The 19363-nt window shown below is 40.7% G+C and overlaps 1 protein-coding gene across 1 annotated transcript; it reads left to right on the top strand.

Moving 5' to 3' along the window:
- The first annotated feature begins 1500 nt into the window (after positions 1–1500).
- Positions 1501–18262, top strand: rab5if (RAB5 interacting factor). Its single transcript, XM_048550229.2, has 4 exons — positions 1501–1712; positions 11769–11872; positions 13459–13588; positions 15810–18262. The coding sequence occupies exons 1-4, from the start codon at positions 1611–1613 to the stop codon at positions 15849–15851; spliced, it is 378 nt and encodes a 125-aa protein (XP_048406186.1). The 5' UTR covers positions 1501–1610; the 3' UTR covers positions 15852–18262.
- Positions 18263–19363: the final 1101 nt, after the last annotated feature.

Below are 19363 nucleotides of genomic sequence, written 5' to 3'. Positions count from 1 at the left end.
GGCACTAGAGTAGGCCCATGATGGACATGTCACCCAAGGAGAGAGACGGGGAGTGAAAATGGTTGGCGACCAGAAAGTGTTGTCATTTGTCACGTACAGATCACAGACACGCCCCAAAATGGTTCCTGAGTCTGTGCCAGGTCTCACCAATGCAGAGGAGGCCATATCGGGAGCAACGGATATAGTAGACCAAGTTGATGGACATACAGGTGAACCCCGGTCAGATAGGAAAGGTTTGCTTTGGGCCTTGAATGGAGGTGATGGGTGGGGTGTAGCACCTCCTGAAGTTGGAGGAAAAGGTGCCAGGTTTAGTGGGGAGTGTGGAGAGGACGAGGGAGTCGCGGAGTGAGCAGTCCCTACGAAAGGCAGACAGGGGAGGGGAGGGAAATATCTCTTTGGTTGTGGGGTCGGAATGTAGGCAGCAGAGTTGGTGCTCGCTGGATGTGAAGGTTGGTGGGGTGTTATGAAAGGGCTGGGAGGGATTCCGTCTTTATTTTTGTTGGGAGGAAGGGGACTTGAGGACAGAGGTGCGGGAAACACAAAAGATGCTGTTGAGGGCATTTTTGATCACGGGGCGGGGCGGGGGGGGGAATGTCATGATCCTTGAAATAGGAGGGCATCTGGGATGTTCGGGAGTGGAACACTCCATCCTGGGAGCAGACAAGGCGAAAGTGGAGGAGTTGGGAGAAGCGGATCGCATTCTTGCAGGAGGGTGAGTGAGAGGAGGTGTGGAAGTCGGTGGGCTTGAAATATATCAGAGATAATGGGAACTGCAGATGCTGGAGAATTCCAAGATAATAAAATGTGAGGCTGGATGAACACAGCAGGCCAAGCAGCATCTCAGGAGCACAAAAGCAAAACCCTCTCTGATGAAGGGTCTAGGCCCGAAGCGTCGGCTTTTGTGCTCCTGAGATGCTGCTTGGCCTGCTGTGTTCATCCAGCCTCACATTTTATTATCTTGGCTTGAAATATATGTAGGTTTTGAGGCGGCTGCCAGAGATTGGAGACAGAGAGGTCCAGAAAAGAGAGGTATCAGACACGATCCAGGTGAACTTGAGGTTGGTGTGAAAGGTGAGGGTAAAGCTGACGAACTGTTCAAGCTCCTCATGGCAGCACAAAGCAGCTCCCATATAGTCATCAGTGTAGCACAGGAAGAGTTAGGGGGATAGTGCCAGTGTAGCATTAGACAAGGGCCTGCTCCACTTATCCAGGATTGCTTTCACATTCACCACCACTGAGATTCATTCCAGATTCACGAAGAATTGAATTTAAATCATTACCAGCTACGGGAGCGGGATTTGAACCCAGGTTCCGCCAAAAGAAAAAGTAAGCAATTCTGCAGGTCCACCCGAATAGTAGTGGGACTGGGCCGCTTTCACGTGACCGCTGCTTCCTCCCCACCCCACCCAGAAGAAGCGTCCGCGGCAAAATGGCGGCTCCCATTGGCGCGCCGGCCGAGCATGCCGGGATGCTGGAGGCCTCCGGGGGCGCACGCGTGCGCAACGCCCTCCAGTTTGTCGGCGTTTGTGGCAGAGCGCGCCTGCGGAGTTCGGCGCTCTCCCCGGGGGTGAACGGGTGACAGAAAGCGAAGAGCCGCCGGTGACAGGAGAATGAGCGGGGGCAAGACGTCCAGGGAACACCTAGCCAATGGCGGCGTGAAAGTGTCCGTGTGGAGTAAAGTGCTGAAGTGTAATGCGGCCTGGGAGGACAAGGTGAGAGCTGAGCGCGTGAAGTGATTGAGCATGGAGACGGATGGAGTGACAGCAGGCCCCAGGCAAGCCCCCATGAGAGTGTCTGCCTGACGCACTGTCGGAGCTCAGTGAGGGGCACTCACTGTGTAAACCATTCCGGTGGAAAATCTCAACTGTTGGAAAATCTGCTGGGGCTACAGAGTTAACCCGTTTCCAAGCTTCGGCAGTATCTACTGAGGGGGAGAGGACAACTGATTTACCCCCAGCCGCACAACACTTAGTGTAACTTAGCGGTTTCTCGCTCGTGAGACATCTCGCAAGTTTGTGCATTGGCTCTAGTGCAAATTTTCTGACAGTGTATTGAGGCCAATGTGCCAAACTTGACCAGAGATAACATGTTGGACTCTAACCTGGTGTTGTGTGACTTCTGACCTTGTCCACCCCAGTCCAACACCAGCACCTCTACATCAGTGATAGCATTACCAATCGTAGTGCAAGCTGACCAGACCTGTCTGACAGCCATAAATCTTTTTGGTCGGTGAGAGGGATTGGAAACGTAGGGTCCCATTTTTATAAAAATGAATAACTTTTTTGTCTAATTGCAAATGGTTAGTCATCAAAAATAGATAACTTGGGAGTACAGTGAAGTGGTGGAAATGTCACTGGATCACTGATACAAAACTACAAATTGTTGCTCTGGGAACATCAGTTTGATTTCCACCATGACAGATTGTGTTAAATTTGAATTCAGTAAAATCTGGAATAAAGAGCTAACTTGATGGATACCAATGTCAGTTGTTGTAAAATTGCACCTGGTTATTCATGTTCTGGAGATCAGGAAATCTGCCATCCTCAGCAGTTTGGCCTGCACATGATTTCTGCCCCTCAGCAATGCAGTTGAGTATTAACTGTTCCCTGAGTAATAAATGCGGGCCTAGTGACCAATGCTCACGTCCTATGAGCAAGTATAAAAAAACATGCACCATCTTAAACATTCACTTCCTTTACATTGTGGCCACAGTGTATACCATCTGCAAAATGCACTACAAGCGACTGTCTGTGTGGAGTTTGCACATTCTCCCCATGTCTGCATGGGTTTCCTCCACATACTTTAGTTTCCTCCCACAGTCCAAAGATGTGCAGGGTAGGTAGATTGGCCATGCAAAATTGCCCATAGTGTCTAGGGATGTGCAGTCTTGGTGGATTAGCCATGGGAAAAGCAGGGTTACAGGGAAAGGGTAGGGTCAGTGTAGTTGTGATGCTCTTCGGAGGTTGGTATAGACTGTTTTGTAGAATGGTTTGCTTCCACAATGTAGGGATTCTTTTTTAAAAAAAATCCTCACCAAGGCTGTTTAGGCAGCACTTTAAAGCCTGTGACATTTTCCACTTAAAAAGATAAAGGCAGAAGACATTAGAAATTGACCATTTTGAAGCCACATACCATCTGACTTGGAAATGTATCGCCGTTTCTTCGTGGTTGCTGGTTCAAAACCCTGGAACTCCACCTTTTAAAAACATGGATATATTGACACCAGAGCGCTGTCTACATGTCACACAAAAATTAAAAAAGTAAAATAAAAAGCGTTGTGCCATCTGTCAAGTACTTGCTGTCTTGATGAAATTGGAAATTATTTTAAAGAAAATTGTGAACATGGATGCTCTGTTTATTTTTCAGGGTGAGGTTGAATGTAGTGAAGGTATATAGGTCTAAAAAGCATGAAAGTTATATCTCAACTATACAGCTTGCATCAAGTAACTGGAGCGGTGTCTGTTTTCGGAGTTATTTCATCTGATTATGTGCACACATGGTTTTAAGATTTAATTTTACTTAGTGAAAGTTGCCATTAGTGTTGTGAAAGATTTTGTATGTCTATATTTATGTTCCTGTAAAGTAACAATGGTTATGCAATACCAGTATACTTAGTTTAGATTTTATTGATGTTAGTGTCATAGTCATGTAGCACAGAAACAGGCCCTTCAGTCCAACCAGTCCATGCTGACCATAATCCTAAACTAAACTAGTACCAGATAACAAGGTGTAGAGCTGGATGAACACAGCAGGCCAAGTAGGAAGGCTGACGTTTTGGGCCTAGACCCTTCATTAGAAAATTTTGCGATGGAGGGTCTAGGCCCAAAACGTCAGCCTTCCTGCTCCTCTGCTGCTTGGCCTGCTGTGTTCATCCAGCTCTACACCTTGTTATCTCGGATTCTCCAGCATCTGCAGTTCCTACTATCTCGAAACTAGTCCCACCTGCCTGCTCTTGGCCCATATCTCTCCAAACATTTGTATAAATACATGAATAAGAAATGTCTTTTAAACAGTTGTAACTTTGCCCATATCCACCACTTCCTTTGGCAGTTCATTCCACACATGGACCACGCTGTATTTTAAAAAAAAGTTGCCCCTCATGTTTTCTTTTAAATCTTTCTCCTCTCGCCTGAAAGAAATCTCCTAGTCGGAGGCATAAGGGGTGACTCTTATAGAAGTTTGTAAAATCGTGAAGAGTCTTGATGAATGGCAGGTGTCTTTTCCCTTAGGCAAGGAATTTCAAGACTGGGGCATAGTTTAAAGGTGAGAAGAGGAAGATTTAAAAAAGACGTGAGGGACAACCTATTAATGTGTGGCTTGTGTGGAATGAACTTCCAGAGGAAGTGGTGGATGTAGGCACAGTTACATATATATGAATAGGGAGGGTTTGGAGGGATTTGGACCAAGCGCAGGCAGGTGAGACTAGTTTGGGATTATTGTTGGCATGGACTGGTTAGGCCTAAGGGCCCATGTCTGTGCTGTATGACTCTGTCTAAATTTCCCAACCTACAAAAAAGACACCTATACCCCTCATAATTTTATAAACCTCTGTAAGGTCACCTCTCAACCTCCTAAGCTGCAGTGGAAAAAGTCCCAGTTTACCCAGCATCTCCCAACATTAACCCTCCATTCGTGGCCAACGTTCTGGTAAATCTCTTCTGAACCCTCCCCAGCTTAATTAAATTCATGATATTGATAGGAGTTGATTTCAATCAGTCATTGATTTCAATTATACTGAAGTGATAGATTTTAGTTGGAGACCCAGTTTGTTGACATAACCTGCATTTGATCTGATCCATAATAAGTTACATGATACATAGATTTTTTCAAATAATTTTAACTCAATAGGATTTTATGAAATATGTGTATATTTTGTAAGAGTCTGAATTTGGGCACTTTTTTACAATTGAATATCAATAGATTCCCTGGTTGTTATGTCAGTGTTTTTTCTGTCCATGTTGTGATTATGTTGTATTTGAGAGTCAGCAAAATTACAATATTCAGATTTAGTGGGCATCCATAATATTGGAGAAATTCCGAAGGAGAGAATTAATCTCTACTTGGAGAACCAAGGTTTGACCAGGGATAATCAGTATGGCTTTGTCAGAGGGAAGTCATGCCTAACAAATGTGATGGCTAGCTCCTCAAAATTTTACATATGTAGTGTAGTTGATGTTATTTTTATGTATTTCTACAAAGATTTTGCCAAGATCTCTCGTGGGAGACTGAGAATGAAGGCAAAAGCGCATGGGATCCAGGGTAACTTGGCAAGTTTGATCCAAAATTGCTTTAATGGTAGGAAACAGATGATGATGGTAGAAGACTTCTTGTGTGACTGGAGGTTAGTGTTCAGTGGTATACCACAGGTATCAGGGCTCTGTCCCTTTTTTTATTGCTTTTGAAGAAAATGTAGAGAAAATGATAAGTTTTTGGAGGACACAGTGGTTGACTGGATGTTTGACAGTGAAGCAGAAGGCCTTAGGAAGGTAAACGTGACTTGGTCAGATGGGCATATCAGTAGCAGATGGAATTTAACTCCGAATCATGTGAAATGATGCACTTTGGAAGAAGGAATGAGACAAAGGAAAGTTGAATGAATGACAGCACACTACAAAGCTCAGAAGAACAAAGGGATCTTGGAGCACTTGTTCACATTGCTGAAGATGCAGGGCAAGTTAATAGGTTAATTAAGAAGGCAAACAGATGCTTACCTTTATCAGATGTGGCATAGGTTATAAGAGCAGAGGGTCATGTCGAAGCAGTGCAGAACTTTGGTTAGGCCACAGCTGGAGTACAGTGTGCAATTTTAGTCTTGGCACAATGTGAAGGATGTGATTGCACTGGAGGGTATCAGAGGAGAGTCACCAGCATGTTGTTTGAGATGGAGCAGTTTAACAATGAAGAGAAGCTGGATAAGCTCAGGTTGTTTTCTCAGAGCAGAGAAAGCTGAGATAGAGCCTGATAGTAGTCGCACAGCATAGAAACAGGCCATTTGGCCCACCATGTGTATGCTGACCATCACATGGCAAGCTACACTAATCTCATTTAATAGAGTCATTATAGATGTCTGTAACTGAGGGTATTGGCAAGGTGGATAGAAAACAGCAGTTCCCCTTATTCGAAAGATCAATAAAATAGCATAATTTTAAGATAAAAGGCAAGTGGTTTAACAAGGATTTTAGAAAAACACTTTGTACTCAGAGTCATGGGAATCTGGAATGCACTGCCTGGGAAGGTAATCGAGTCAGGAAACTTCACAACCGTTTTAAAAAGTATTTCAAGCTCTTGAAATGTTTTAACATGCAAGACTAGAAAATAGGATGAGTGTAAATTTAGTGGTTTTTATCGGTGCAGATTCAATGGGCTAAAGGGCCTCTTCCGAACTGTACGATTCTTTACAGAAAAGAAACAATTTCTCGATGTGGATCCTGAAATTCATTTCACCTTCTGGCTAATCTCTGTTTTACTAGTAGCTACAGTTTACCTATATTTACCTATTTAAAGCAATGTTCCTAAAGACTGTTTGACAACAAAATGGCACAATCCTGCTCCAAACCAAAGAAGTTATTATAGTTCCAGCATTTAGTTGCTGGCCCAAATGAGCTTCCAAAGGTCAAAACAACAGTGAAGCACCACAGACGCGAGGATCTATTTACCTTGGTTTCCTGACACAATAGTTCAGTAAGACTATTCTATTTTCTAAATTATGGGCACCACTCTTTAGGAGTGATGTTGACACTTTTCAGAGGTTGCAGAATACTTTACTTTAATGAAGTAATTTATCCATGGTACCATTTTATTCATGTGGATGGATTGAGAAGCTTTGTTTTTAGAACAGTGAAGATTATGAAGAGATAAAATCTTTGACAAGGCGGTGCATAGTAGACTGGTTACTAAAGTTAGATGACATGGGATTCGGGGATAGCTTGCCAATTGGATACAAAATTGGCTTGATGGTAGGAGGCAGAGCAGTGGTGGAGGGTTGTTTTTTGGACTGGAGGGCTGTGACCAGTGGTGTTCTGCAGGGGATCAGTACTGAGTCCACTGGCTGTCATTTATGTAAACAATTTGAATGAGTGTAGAAAGTACAGTTAGTAAGATTGTGAATGACACCAAATTTGTGGCATAGTGGACAGTGAAGAAAGTTATCAAGATCTTAGATAAATCGGGGTTAGTGGGCCAAGGTATGGCAGATGGAGTTCAATTTGGATAAGTGGAGAGTGTTGTGCTTTGGTAAGACAGACAAGGGCAAGATTATACAGTTAGTGGTAGGGCCCTGGGGAGTGTTGAACAGAGAGACCGAAGGGTTCAGATGCATAGTTCTTTGAAAGCCGTGTCACAGACAGGGTGGCGGCGAAGGCATTTGGCACGCTTGCCTTCATTGCTCAGACCATTGAGTATAGGAGTTGGGACATTATGTTGCGCTTGTACAGGTCACTGGGGCCACTTTTGGAGTACTCCAAGCAGTTCTGGTCACCCTACAATAGGAAGGATATTATTAAATTGGAGAGGGTGCAAAAAAGATTTAACATGGATGTTACTAGACTGGAGAGTTTGAGTTACAAGGAGAGACTGGATAGACTGGGACTTCTTGCAGGAGTGTAGGAGTTGAGGGGTGACCTTTGTACAGGTTTATAAAATCATGAGGGCATAGATAAGATGAATATCAAAGGCCTCTTCCCTAAGGTAGGAGTGTTCAAAATTAGAGGGCATAGCTTAAAGGTGAGAGAAGAAAGATTTAAAAGGGCAATGTTTCACACACAAGGTGATTTTTTTTTTATGTGAAATGATCTGCCAGAGTAGGTGGTAGATGCAAGTACAGATAAAACATTTTTTTAAAAAGTCGTTTGGACAGGTAAATGAATCGGAAAGGCTGAGGCCGATATGGACTGAACAAAGGCAAATGGAATTAGTTTAGTTTGGGATGCTTGGGCATGGACAAGTTGGACCAAAGGGTCTGTTTCCATGCTGTATGACTCTATAAATGTTCAGTTTTATAGTAGATAAGGAGAAGCCGCTTTCTGTTTCAGATAATTTGTAACAACCAGCAAGTATGATTTTCTTTTCAATGCAGTATTGCATGCAAAATCTGTCCTCTATTGTCTGTAATCAGTATGTTTGAATATATGATTTTTCATTTTCTTTGCAGCAGAGTAATTGTCCCATTTTTAAATAATTCCAGCAGCAAGTGTTTGTAAGTTAAAACTGAGTGAAGTTGTTTATTCTCTCAGACCTGACCTGGATATTTAGAACATGGTATCTCTTATGCACACTCTCTCATACAAAGATTAGATACACAAAAAGGTAAAGCAATGTTATCAAAATTTTTGATTGTCTCAGCCTCTTTTGTGGAAGACTTTTATCTTCTCAGATAAATTTACACTTTAGTTGAAGTGAAGGTCTGGTAAAGCAAAGAATTCTTAGTAAGCCATGAGGCTCTTCAGAGTCATTGTTGTCTGCAGTGCAGAAAAAGACCCTTTTAGCCTATCACTGGCATGATGGTTGAGTTTCCAGGGGTTTGGTTCTCATGAGAACTCAAATGTTGGAATTTGTTGCAGTGGAGTCCTTCTCCTACTTCAGATATGTTGTTTATTACCTTGGCTGTGCAGATGACTTGCAGATTGTTCAGTAGTTTCTGATGAAGCTCTGTCTCTGCAGTGTGATGAAACTCTGTCTCTGCAGTGTAGTTATTACTGTTACTTTTTAAGCATCTCTAAAAATGCTGACCACTTCACCTGACTTGTAAAATTTCTTAATCCTTTTTCCAGCAGAAAATTAGTTGATTACAAATTCTGTACTGCCATTTGATATCTTGAGATGCAACCATCATAATTCAATGAAAGGTCAATGCACTTGATTCACAGTCGTGTAACGTACAATGAGTTTTGCTGTTTCTTTTTCCCCTGGTGAAACAGAATGGTGGGAATGCTATCGTTCTTTTCTTGGTTTAACCTTAAAGGATTGTGTGAATTCCACGGATGGCTGTGGATGTCCAAATTTAATTAGGCATTTGCTTGAGACTTAGGACTATCTAGAGTTCAAAATGTCAACAGTTCCATGGCTTGCAGCGGCCATTTTAATTGTCAAGTTCAAGTTTTTGCATTATTGAATGAAAATTCTTCATTTACGGAATGTGGGTGCAACAAGTTATGATTATCTGTACTGAGCTATCTGAAAGGGCAGAGAGAGCAGATTCATTAGCTTTCAAGAGTCACATAAATACAGAGGAGAGATGCATTTTGTAGAATTATAGGGACTGAAAGTAATTGCATAGCTGTTTCAAAGTGCTATCAGAGGTGCCCATTGGCCCCTTCTGTCATTATCACTGTGTTTCCAAGTAAGGTTCCATAGTCCTACCAGGTGATGGGGCTGCTCTCTCTTTAGATGGAGATGACGCCACACCTCAGGTGAGGGGAAGAGGTTGAGAAACATATCCTTCATGGTAACCTCAGCTGGTGCAGGAATTGATACTATTGGCATCCCTCTGCATCATAATCTGACTATCCAACCAATTGAACTAACTGACCTTCATTTCTAAATAGAGTAGCCAAGTATCAGATTATCAACTGAGCATGGCCCAGGTCCAGTTTTCAACTTTTGGCAGCTGTGCCTTCAAATGTCTTGCAGTCAGTGCTAGAATTCCCTCCCTAAAGCTCAGCACCCTATCTTCACTTATAAGATGATCCTTTAAGTCCAGTCTCCTCATTTTATATTAGTAATTGTTCCTTGCCCTGATATTGCTTTGTGATTTGGTCTCAAGTTTTGGCTGAATACATGCCAGTGAAATGCCTTGTGACATTTTACTGTGTAAGAGATATGATTTAAGTGCAATTTGCTATTAAGAGCACTGGAAATTTCAGTATCGTTTAAAAGGATAAAAATAAGGCTGAGCAGAAGCTGTCCAATAATGGTAAAAGAACGTTACATGGGGTGGCACTAAGAATTTTGCCTTTTCAATCCTAATACTCAACTGTAATGGCAATGGAGCTTTCAAGTTTAAAAAAAGTAACTTCTTGAAATTGTTTCGACCGTTGGAAGTAAAAGAAACCGGTAAATAAGCTCATTGGTTTATTTTTAAGCTTGGATTCGCTGCCACTGCAACTACACAGAAAGCATTCATTGCCTACTAACAATGTCATTGCAATGAGAGGTCCACATCAGTAAATAGGAGGAATAAAATGAGGGTTTTTGAGTGTTTTTAGATTAATTCAAATCTGGGGATTGCAACCTGTTAACTTAAAGCACTAGCCTACCATAGATCAAACTCCTCACTGCCTCCCTCCTGCTCACCTCTCTGCTCACTATTTTCAGGAGGGAGGCAGTGAAGAGTCGGGAGCAGCGTGACCAGGGAGATAATGAGGCAGGCGCACAGTGAAGGGTGAAGAAGGCTGAGCAAGGCACTTAGTATGTGGAGCAGGTGCCTCCCTAGAGGATTGGGAGACCATCAAGTGGATACCACTTCATGTGTTGGATTGGACAGGGTTAACACCACAACCAGATCAACTTTGAAATCTGACCTACTTTTTGGACTGTACTAATCGTGGATTCAGCATTATTATTTAGGTTTAAAAAGTACCTTTTTGGTTGTGCTCTGTCATTTTGTGTAATGTCTCCTTATGTGACGCCGTTTTTCTTCGTTCTTTGAAGTCCCTGGAGCATTTTATTGTGTCAAAGATGCAATTTGAACACAGGTTGTTCTTTATATTATAAAGAAAAGTAATCCCACTTGATTGTTTTCAGTGAAACTCAAAAGCTAATATTTTGTGCAACATGCAGCTATGGTCACCTGAATTTAAGTTTTAAGTTAAAAATTATCTGGTAAAATTTGTGAAGTGGGAAGAAGAGCAATACTTCTAGGGCAGGACTTTATCATCTCAGCAGTTCCAGGTAAACTGCACTTTGTGTAATGCGTAAACAGCACTATGGGCATGTTACAGTCTGAAATTGTAAGGTAACTTTTACAATTTGCTGGTCTTGAAAGACAAATACATAAATAGGAATGAGATTAAGCCATTTGCACCCTTGAGTGTACTTTGTTATTTAACAAGATTGTAAACGTTTGGCCTCTGCTTTTCCTGTCCATACTAAAAAAAAACTGCATCAACCTCCATCTTGAACATATTAAGTGACTGAACATCTGCAGCTCTGCAGAATTGAATATCATATCTTTACAACCTTTTCTTCACTCAGATTTCCCCTTACCTTTAGTCCTAAAATGACAGTCCCCTTTTAATCTAAAATTAATCATGACTCATTGCTTCAGCATCTCTAGGGCTTTCGAGGATCCCCTGATGCCTTTAAACCCATAAGGGCCAATGTTCACTGTGAATTAAAATTAAGTGACAGATATATTGTGGCATGCATTCATTATATCATGCACTGTACATAACATACAATCTGTTTCTGCCATCATAAACATAGCACTGCTCTTAACATGTGTTGGATATTATTGAAAAGATAAATTGTGAGACTTCTACTTAAAAAGCTGGTGCTTCCATTTGTGAAATAGGACCATATGCATAAATTGAAGAGATGTTTGTACTCATTAGCGCACTTGCACATCCAACCAGGTTGTTTTATATTCAGATAAAATTCCATTACTATATCATTTATGGTTTGTCAATTTCTATCAAAATAGTCTTGAATTGAAGTGTACGGAACTGTTAGCTGACAAATGTTATTCCTCTTACAAGATGTTTTTACAAAAATGGACTATAGATTGTGTGCCAAAGCTAATTGAATGTTTCTCTTCCTCCTCCTCTTTACAGGATGAGTTTCTAGATGTGATCTATTGGTTTCGACAATTAATTGCAATTTTTTTAGGAGTCATCTGGGGAGTTGTTCCACTTAAAGGATTCTTGGGAATAGCAATGTGAGTTCATGTAATGTTCCTTTTTTTTAATTAATGAAATGGGAGTTAAAATTTTTACTGTTGAAGGCGCATTTATATTATGAAGTTACAATTCATCTCCATCCTTAATAAATTACTTTGCATTGTGGGGTTTAATGAAAATAGATCTACTTCTGACTCCACCATCCTTTTTATTTAAAGCTGTTTTTTTTTTGTCTGCCATATGACACCTGCTAACCAGTTGGAAGGTATGCAGATGTTTAGCTGTAATGCTGTATTAATTAAAACCTAAAGAAATAGGAACAGGAATACGTTAGAGATGACAAGGTATAGAGCTGGATTAACACAGCAGGCCAAGCACTGTCAGTTGAGCAGGAAAGCTGATGTTTCAGGTCTAGGCCCTTCTTCAGAAACCTAGACCCTTCTGAAGAAACGTCAGTTTCCTGCTCCTCTGCTGCTTGGCTGGCTGTGTTTATCTAGCTCTGCACCTTGTTATCTCAGATTGTCCAGCATCTGCAATTCCTACTACTTTTGAAACAGGAATAGGTTGTTTAGCCCCTCAGGCCAGTCTTTAATATCATGGCTGAGCTGACACTCCTCATCCATTTTTCAGTCCTTTTCCCTTTAACCCTTGATCCCTGAGTGATCAAGAATCTATCTATCTCAGCCTTATAGACATGGACTCTGCCTCCACAGCTGTCTGTTACAAAGAGTTCCAAAGACACACAGCCCTCAGAGAAGAAATCCCTCCTCATCTAGGTCTTAAATTGGCCCTCTTATTCTGCAACTATGCCCTCTGGTCCTAGACCGCCCCATGAGGGGAAACATCCTCACAGCATTTACCCTGTCAAGCCCCTTAAGAATACTGTACATTTCAGCGAGATCATCTCTCATTTTTGTAGAAGTTACCAGCCTGAAAAAGAGCCCTAATTCTCAACTTTGCAGTTTTCTGCCTGTGACCCAATCCTCTATCCATAACACTATTATCTCAAACACCTCAGGCTCTTATGACAACTTTTTGTGAGATACCTTGTCAAATGCCTTCTCGAAGTCCAAATACAACGTTATCTACAGGTTCACTTCTATACACTCTGGTTGAGACTTCCTTGAAAAATCCTCAAATTAGTCAAATGCCCATTCTCTTCCGTGAAGCCATGCTGACTCTGCTTGATTATATTATGACTCTTGAAATCAGCTGCTATTACTTTCTTAACTTATTCCAGCATTTTTCCAATAATGATAGACCAACTGGTCGATAGTTAACCCATTTTTGCTTCCTTCCCTTTTCTTGAATCTCCAGCATCCATAGCTCTTTGCTCTGTTTTAGGAAGAAGAGAGATTGTCCAGGCTGCAGTCTAGTAATAGCCACGGAAAATGGGTGGGGCCGGGCACGACTGCATATGGCAGCAATGTCCACCACGATCGATCTGCCTAATCCATTCACTCATAGGATAAGGTTCCTGACAGATGTGGAACTGTATTCCATTCTGGGGTGGGGGTTTGTGGTGATGGAGGTGCAAGAGTGAATGATATAAATGCTGATTTGTTTTCAGTTCTCATTGGACAGGTATTTTCATAAATGCTGTTTTTGTGTATTCTGCTTCTAGATTTTGTCTCATCAATGCTGGACTTTTGTACCTCTACTTTAGCAGCTTCCAGCAAGTAGACGAGGAGGAGTATGGCGGAACCTGGGAGTTAACAAAAGAGGGATTCATGACATCTTTTGCATTGTTTTTGGTAACTGGTTATTTCTGCACTTGGAATGTAGGGAAATTCTGCCAATTAGCAATTTTTGCTCTATGAAATATTACAGATTTCAATACTTCAATTAAATCCTCACCCTTTTTTAGAATGGTACACAAGCTCAATAAACTTGTCTTGCTGATGAATTTGTTTTGTATAAATGCCATTCTGTGACTGGTACGAATTGTGTGGTTCCTTATTTCTATGATGCGCCTAAAGGAAATACATTTGGATATGTTCTGATTCTCCAAGTCTCATTTATTTCACAATTCATTTGATTTTTTTATTTTCTCGTCAGCCTGTTCAGAGATGTTATTACACACCCAACAGCACCAAGGACCAGGGTTCATTTCCACCCTTGGGTGACTGTCTGGAGTGTGCACACTTACCTCATGTCTGTGGGTTTCCTCCAGGTGCTTTGGTTTCCTCCCACAGTCCAACGATGTGCAGATTAGGTGGATTGGCCATGTCAAATTGCGTATAATGCCCAGGGATGTGTAAGTTAGGTGGATTAGCCATGGGAAATACAAGGATAGGGAAGGGGTTGAGTCTGATTGGGATGCTGTTCAAAGAGTCACTGTGGATTTGTTGGGCCGAATGGCTGTTTCCACACTGTAGGGATTCTATGACTTCTGGAGCATGTGGGGCATAAACCAAAGTCTCCTGGCTCAGGGGGAAGGTGACTGCCAGTGCACCACAAGAATCTGGACACATTTGTTTTAGATTATTAGTAATAAAATCAGAAAGTATTAAAGTGTATATTATTTGCGAAATTACTATGGTGCATACAATTGACAACCTTAAGGTTATTGAAGGGCTTTAAGTAGATGAACCATTGCTGCATTTAATGTAAAGTTAAATTAGATTTGAAAAGAATTTCAAAGCAGGCAGGCGAAATGGCGATACATATGTTGCATATTAATAGCAGTCAGTGCGAAAACAACTGAATGATGATAAAATGAATGTTTTCTTTCAGACTTCAAGATGAATTAGCCATTTCTGAATGTGATGTTAAGTTAGCTCTTTTCATACTTGTGTCCAAAAACACACAATTGGGCTATAACATTACCCAATAGTCTATTGCTCGCATTCTATGCATATAGACCAGGTTGTCATAGAACACAGCGATCAGTTTAATTTCTTTAAAAACTGAAGTTATTTTAAACAGTTGAAGTGAAGTTAGATTTACAATCTCACCAGGAGTAGGAGTTGTAGATCTCCTTCTGCTAACTTAGAATGGCTTGGAAAAGCTTGGAAGCAGAACCTGTACGGAGGATGAGGAATTATACTTGATTTGAGGTAGTTGCTGTGGGCAAGTGTTGCTTGGAATAGCAAGGATGATATATAAAAGTGTAGATCAGTCAAAGTGAAAATAGCAGTTACCTTGAAGCATTTCTTCTTTAAAAATATGGCTTCCATATTGAGATTGTCAAAGATATCGCACACAAGTTTTTTTTTTTAAAAAATAGGCACAAGGTGTAGCATTTGATTAGAAATATGCAGATATACTTTGCTTGATTCTTCTGTTTGTGGTGTCTCTCCTTGCCCTGAAACAGAATATTATGGGTTCAAAACTTGTTCCAAACTTTGAGCACAATAGATAGTTCTGAAAGTGCTGAACTGAAAACAGTGCTAATGTGCTGGAAAGTGCACCAATTGGGAACAAATCCATTTAATTATAATACTCTCCAAAGTGAAATAGCCTGACAAAACTGATGGATGACAAATTGGCACCTGGATTGTGTGTGTTGGAATACAAGTCAACTCCTTTTAGGAGCTGAGAGGAGAGGAAACCTAAGTGCAGGCTAAATTGGTTAAAACATTTTTTAATTAGGAGCTATTATTGTTTCTTTATATATTACCCAAATGGTGACCTGAATAATTTGTGCTCTGTGGATTATTTTAGTTTGTCTTGCTATTTTGTCATAGTTTTTTTTAAACTTAACCTATTTTTCTAATCAACCTGTTTATAGATGTTGTTACCCACCTCTGGAGCAGGTGGGACTTGAGCCCAGGCCTCCTGGTCCAGGGCTGGGGATTCTATCTCTGCACCACAAGTGGGTTCCTTTTTGTATAAGAAGAAAATTAGCAATGGCCAGAGTGGGGTTTGAACACGTTCCCACAGATCCTATGCTTTTATTCCAGTGACAGTGCCATAAGAAAGTGACTGCTTTCAGATGCAGCTTGTTAACTGTCATCTTTTTTTCCCTTCCAGGTGGTTTGGATAATTTTTTACACTGCAGTTCACTTTGATTGAAGACTGAAAATAGCTGCCGGTCCCTGTCAAGTTTAAATTACAAAAGAGAAATTAAAACACTTCAACTGTGTTTGCATTATGAAAACTGGCAATAGTTCAAATGTTTTTTGCCATCAAATCACGGGACCTGTGATGAAACCTTGGGATATCTTGCAGGAAGCAGTATTCCCACAGAGGCTGTTTTAATGTCTGCAATAATGTATGGAACATCCCAGGAATCTTACAAGATGTGGATCTCTATTTTAAGACTGTTTCAAGAGCTCCAGAAGCATTGAAATCTGACGACCATGTCAAAGTGCAGCTTCATTGTGTCATCCCCTGTAATGTCGGTACTCTTTGTTAGTATCTGTTTTAATTTAACAAATGTAAATTACTTGTAGAATTGGAGAAGAAACATTAATTTTTGACTTGTACATCTTTCAGAGTTTGTATTTCAGTCTTTATAATGGAAAATGATTGCACCTTGGGTGGCATTAAAATTACAAGAGTGTTTTGTACCTGTTTTAAAGATCCAAGTATTCAGCCAGCATTTCAAAATTACGCTCATCTGGTAAAGGCCTATTTTGAATTTCCCATCCTGACTCCTATTGTCTTCCTCCTTTTTCTGTTTTGATGCAAAGATGTCTGGTTACATGGATAGCTACCAAACACTTGATTTTTGGGATACAGTGTTTTGAAAGCTTTAACTGTCTAGTAAATATCAGAACATTGCCTATCAGTAGAAAACCACCTTGTCTGTCCAGGCTAGTCCATGTATTTGTTTAATACCTTTTATAGTGTGGACTTAGTGGGCCAGAGGGCCTGTTTCCACACTGTAGGGATTGTGTGATCTGTGATCATGAGATATTCATGCACCATCCAATTGTTTGTTTTTGTTTTAAAACTGAGACTTTCCAGGAGAGACAATAAAAACATTTTAAAACCTGGGTCAATGTTTGAGGAGAAAATCTTGATATTTCCTCTCCTTGCCTACCAGATTGAAACTAGTCCAGAAAATCACTGGCATCTGTTAATTCCTTCCATTCCTTCCTTTTTTTGTAAGAGGTAACCTTAGCCACATGTAGAAGCAGATGCAACTCTTGCTTGAAGAAATTTGATGAATTAGTGTCTACTACTCAGCTCTGGTAGTCTGTGACAAAAGAACCACTAAGGCCTCATCTTACCCATCTTAAAAAGTAATGACCATTGGTCCTCACCGGTCTCTTGAATTGTAACAAATTGCCAACTTTCGAGCGACTTAGTCCTTGCGTCCTCCTGTTCAATTTGTCCTTGTGTCTGCTCTTCTCAAAAGTGGGGACCTAGCTCTCTTCTCTTGATAAATTCTATTTTAATACTTAAAATGAGGTGTAAAACTATATAAATGAGGCTCGGTAATGGGAGAAGTTAATATGCAACTTGAGTGACCTACTAGATTGTATTAGTGCTGAAGGAGTGCAGTCGGTACTGCATGTGGAATTTGAGGTGATCTCAATTATTAAAATATTCTCCAAATAAGATCACAGCTCTATGGCTCAATGTTCAAATGTTGCTTTGCACCCTGATGTTATAGTTAATATTTTCATTGCTGTGACCCACTTTCTTACAAAATCCCAGTCTCTAGATTTTTCTCTGGTGTTTCATAGTATGCAGTCTGTTTCAATCTGATGGACTGTGAATTTTCAACAAAACTCCTCTTTATTTCTTCTGTGCACCAAGGTTCAAATGATCTGAAGATTTTTTTTTAAAGTTTGATAAGAAGGATGTGCCTGAGAGCCTTTAGATAGTTGTCAGTGAATTCAGCAGCCACTTTTGAGCTGCCTTTGAAAAGATGAAAAACAGAAAGAGTTTATTTGGGCATTAGAAGAACAAAAGGCTAAGGCTTGTGCTTTGTCCATATTTGCTATGAATCTTTTTGTGGTAGCCCTGCCGGATGCAGTGAGCAAGAGCTCAATGCTCCATGGATTTGAGTTTAAACAGACTACATCTTTCTTACTCATCCCACTCAATTGGAGTTGGAACCACAGCTATGATAGTCATTTCACTTGTGTGTGTGTTGAGTATGTTTCAATGATTTGTATGCAGAAAGTCCCTGTTAAGGGATTACAGGAGAGCCACATTCCTCAAAGCAATCATAACTTCGTGAGAAGATTTGCGGATGCTGAGGAAGGGTCACCACACCCAAAGCATTAACTCTGATTTCTCTTCACAGATGTTGGCAGACCTGCTGAGGTTTTCCAGCAAATTCTGTTTTTTATTGCTGATCGTAGCTTCTGGTTCTGTGTGACAGAACCATGCTGATCACTGCTGTAGAGGCCTTGCAAAGAAAAGGGAGTAAATATTCCATTCAATTTAAAGATGGTCTTGCACATTTGTATCCTGTCTTGAGCATGGACATAGTTTAAATATCAAAATAAAAATACAATTTACTTTGATTATATAATTTTATTATGAAAAATCCTCGAGTGCGTTTTACAGTTGTCACAGTTTGATTTACTGCCTTGAAACTTATGAATATCAAAGAATGGAAAGTGGTGATGTGAAGATGTAATCTGAATGCAATGGTTGTCTGATCATTTATATGTTAATATGATTTTATACTGTGCACTCTATGGCCATGTCTCTATGAAGTGCCAGCTTCTTTTAGGTGGTGTCACTCTTAACTGAGTTAAAGGTTGTGGGTACACAGCAGCATTGAAGCTAATATCTGGCCCAAGCTTAACATAAGGACAATACAGGCAGAATGCTGCTTTTTTGAAGGTGCCACCCCATCCCTCGGAATTTATGAAACCAAAGGTTTGACTGCCTGCTCCAGTTGATGCAAAAGATCCAACGCCACAGTTTGTTGAAGAACAGGGAGTTCTATTGCCCTGACCAACGTTACTACCTCAGTCAACAGCACGGTAACAAATTTACTAGATTTTTGAAATCTCATTTGCTGTTTCGAGCACTTTGTCCAAATTGGTTGCTGCAGATGCCTGTGTAACATTGTCTACACCAGACAGGAAACTAACTGGATGTGAGGAAATTTTGGACACCTTAAGGGAACTCTCTCTCCTTTTCCTTGTATCCTTCTACAGGTTCGTTTCCCATTGTCAGAATTCTAAGGAAACATTGAAAATCAGATCTAAATGTTATTGTATGTATTACACACTGATGTAGTTAGCCCTAACAACCCAAATAAAGGGGAACGTTGCTTGAGATAAGAATAGTTTTGACGGAATAAAAGGAGCAGAAGAGAAGTTCTTATTTTATCAGAATGACAAGCCATTGCACTGGGAATATTGATTTTAGGATGAAAATTTGAATTGTACAAGTGCAGATTGACCATTAAAACCATTTCTGTTAATGCCATTTTAAGAGTTCTTTTTACTTTGTTTTCACCGTAAGGTGGAACAGGCTTGACAGGTTGAGTGGCCTTGTCTTGCTCCTAATTCATTTGTTTCCATGTGCTCCTAACTTCCATTACCGAGTAATACTGACCTTTGACTATACCTACAGCACAAAGATTGATGAACTTCAATCATGTTCTCCTT

Source organism: Stegostoma tigrinum, chromosome 19 (assembly GCF_030684315.1).
Source record: "Stegostoma tigrinum isolate sSteTig4 chromosome 19, sSteTig4.hap1, whole genome shotgun sequence".
Lineage (NCBI taxonomy): Eukaryota > Metazoa > Chordata > Chondrichthyes > Orectolobiformes > Stegostomatidae > Stegostoma > Stegostoma tigrinum.
This window is presented reverse-complemented; position numbering and strand designations above follow the sequence as displayed.

Bases quoted from the DNA above. Each gene is read 5' to 3' on its own strand.
- rab5if (XM_048550229.2), top strand. From the start codon at position 1,611: ATGAGCGGGGGCAAGACGTCCAGGGAACACCTAGCCAATGGCGGCGTG. The intron at 1,713-11,768 runs GTGAGAGCTGAG...TCCTCTTTACAG, and splicing joins ATGCGGCCTGGGAGGACAAG to GATGAGTTTCTAGATGTGAT. The intron at 11,873-13,458 runs GTGAGTTCATGT...TTCTGCTTCTAG, and splicing joins GGATTCTTGGGAATAGCAAT to ATTTTGTCTCATCAATGCTG.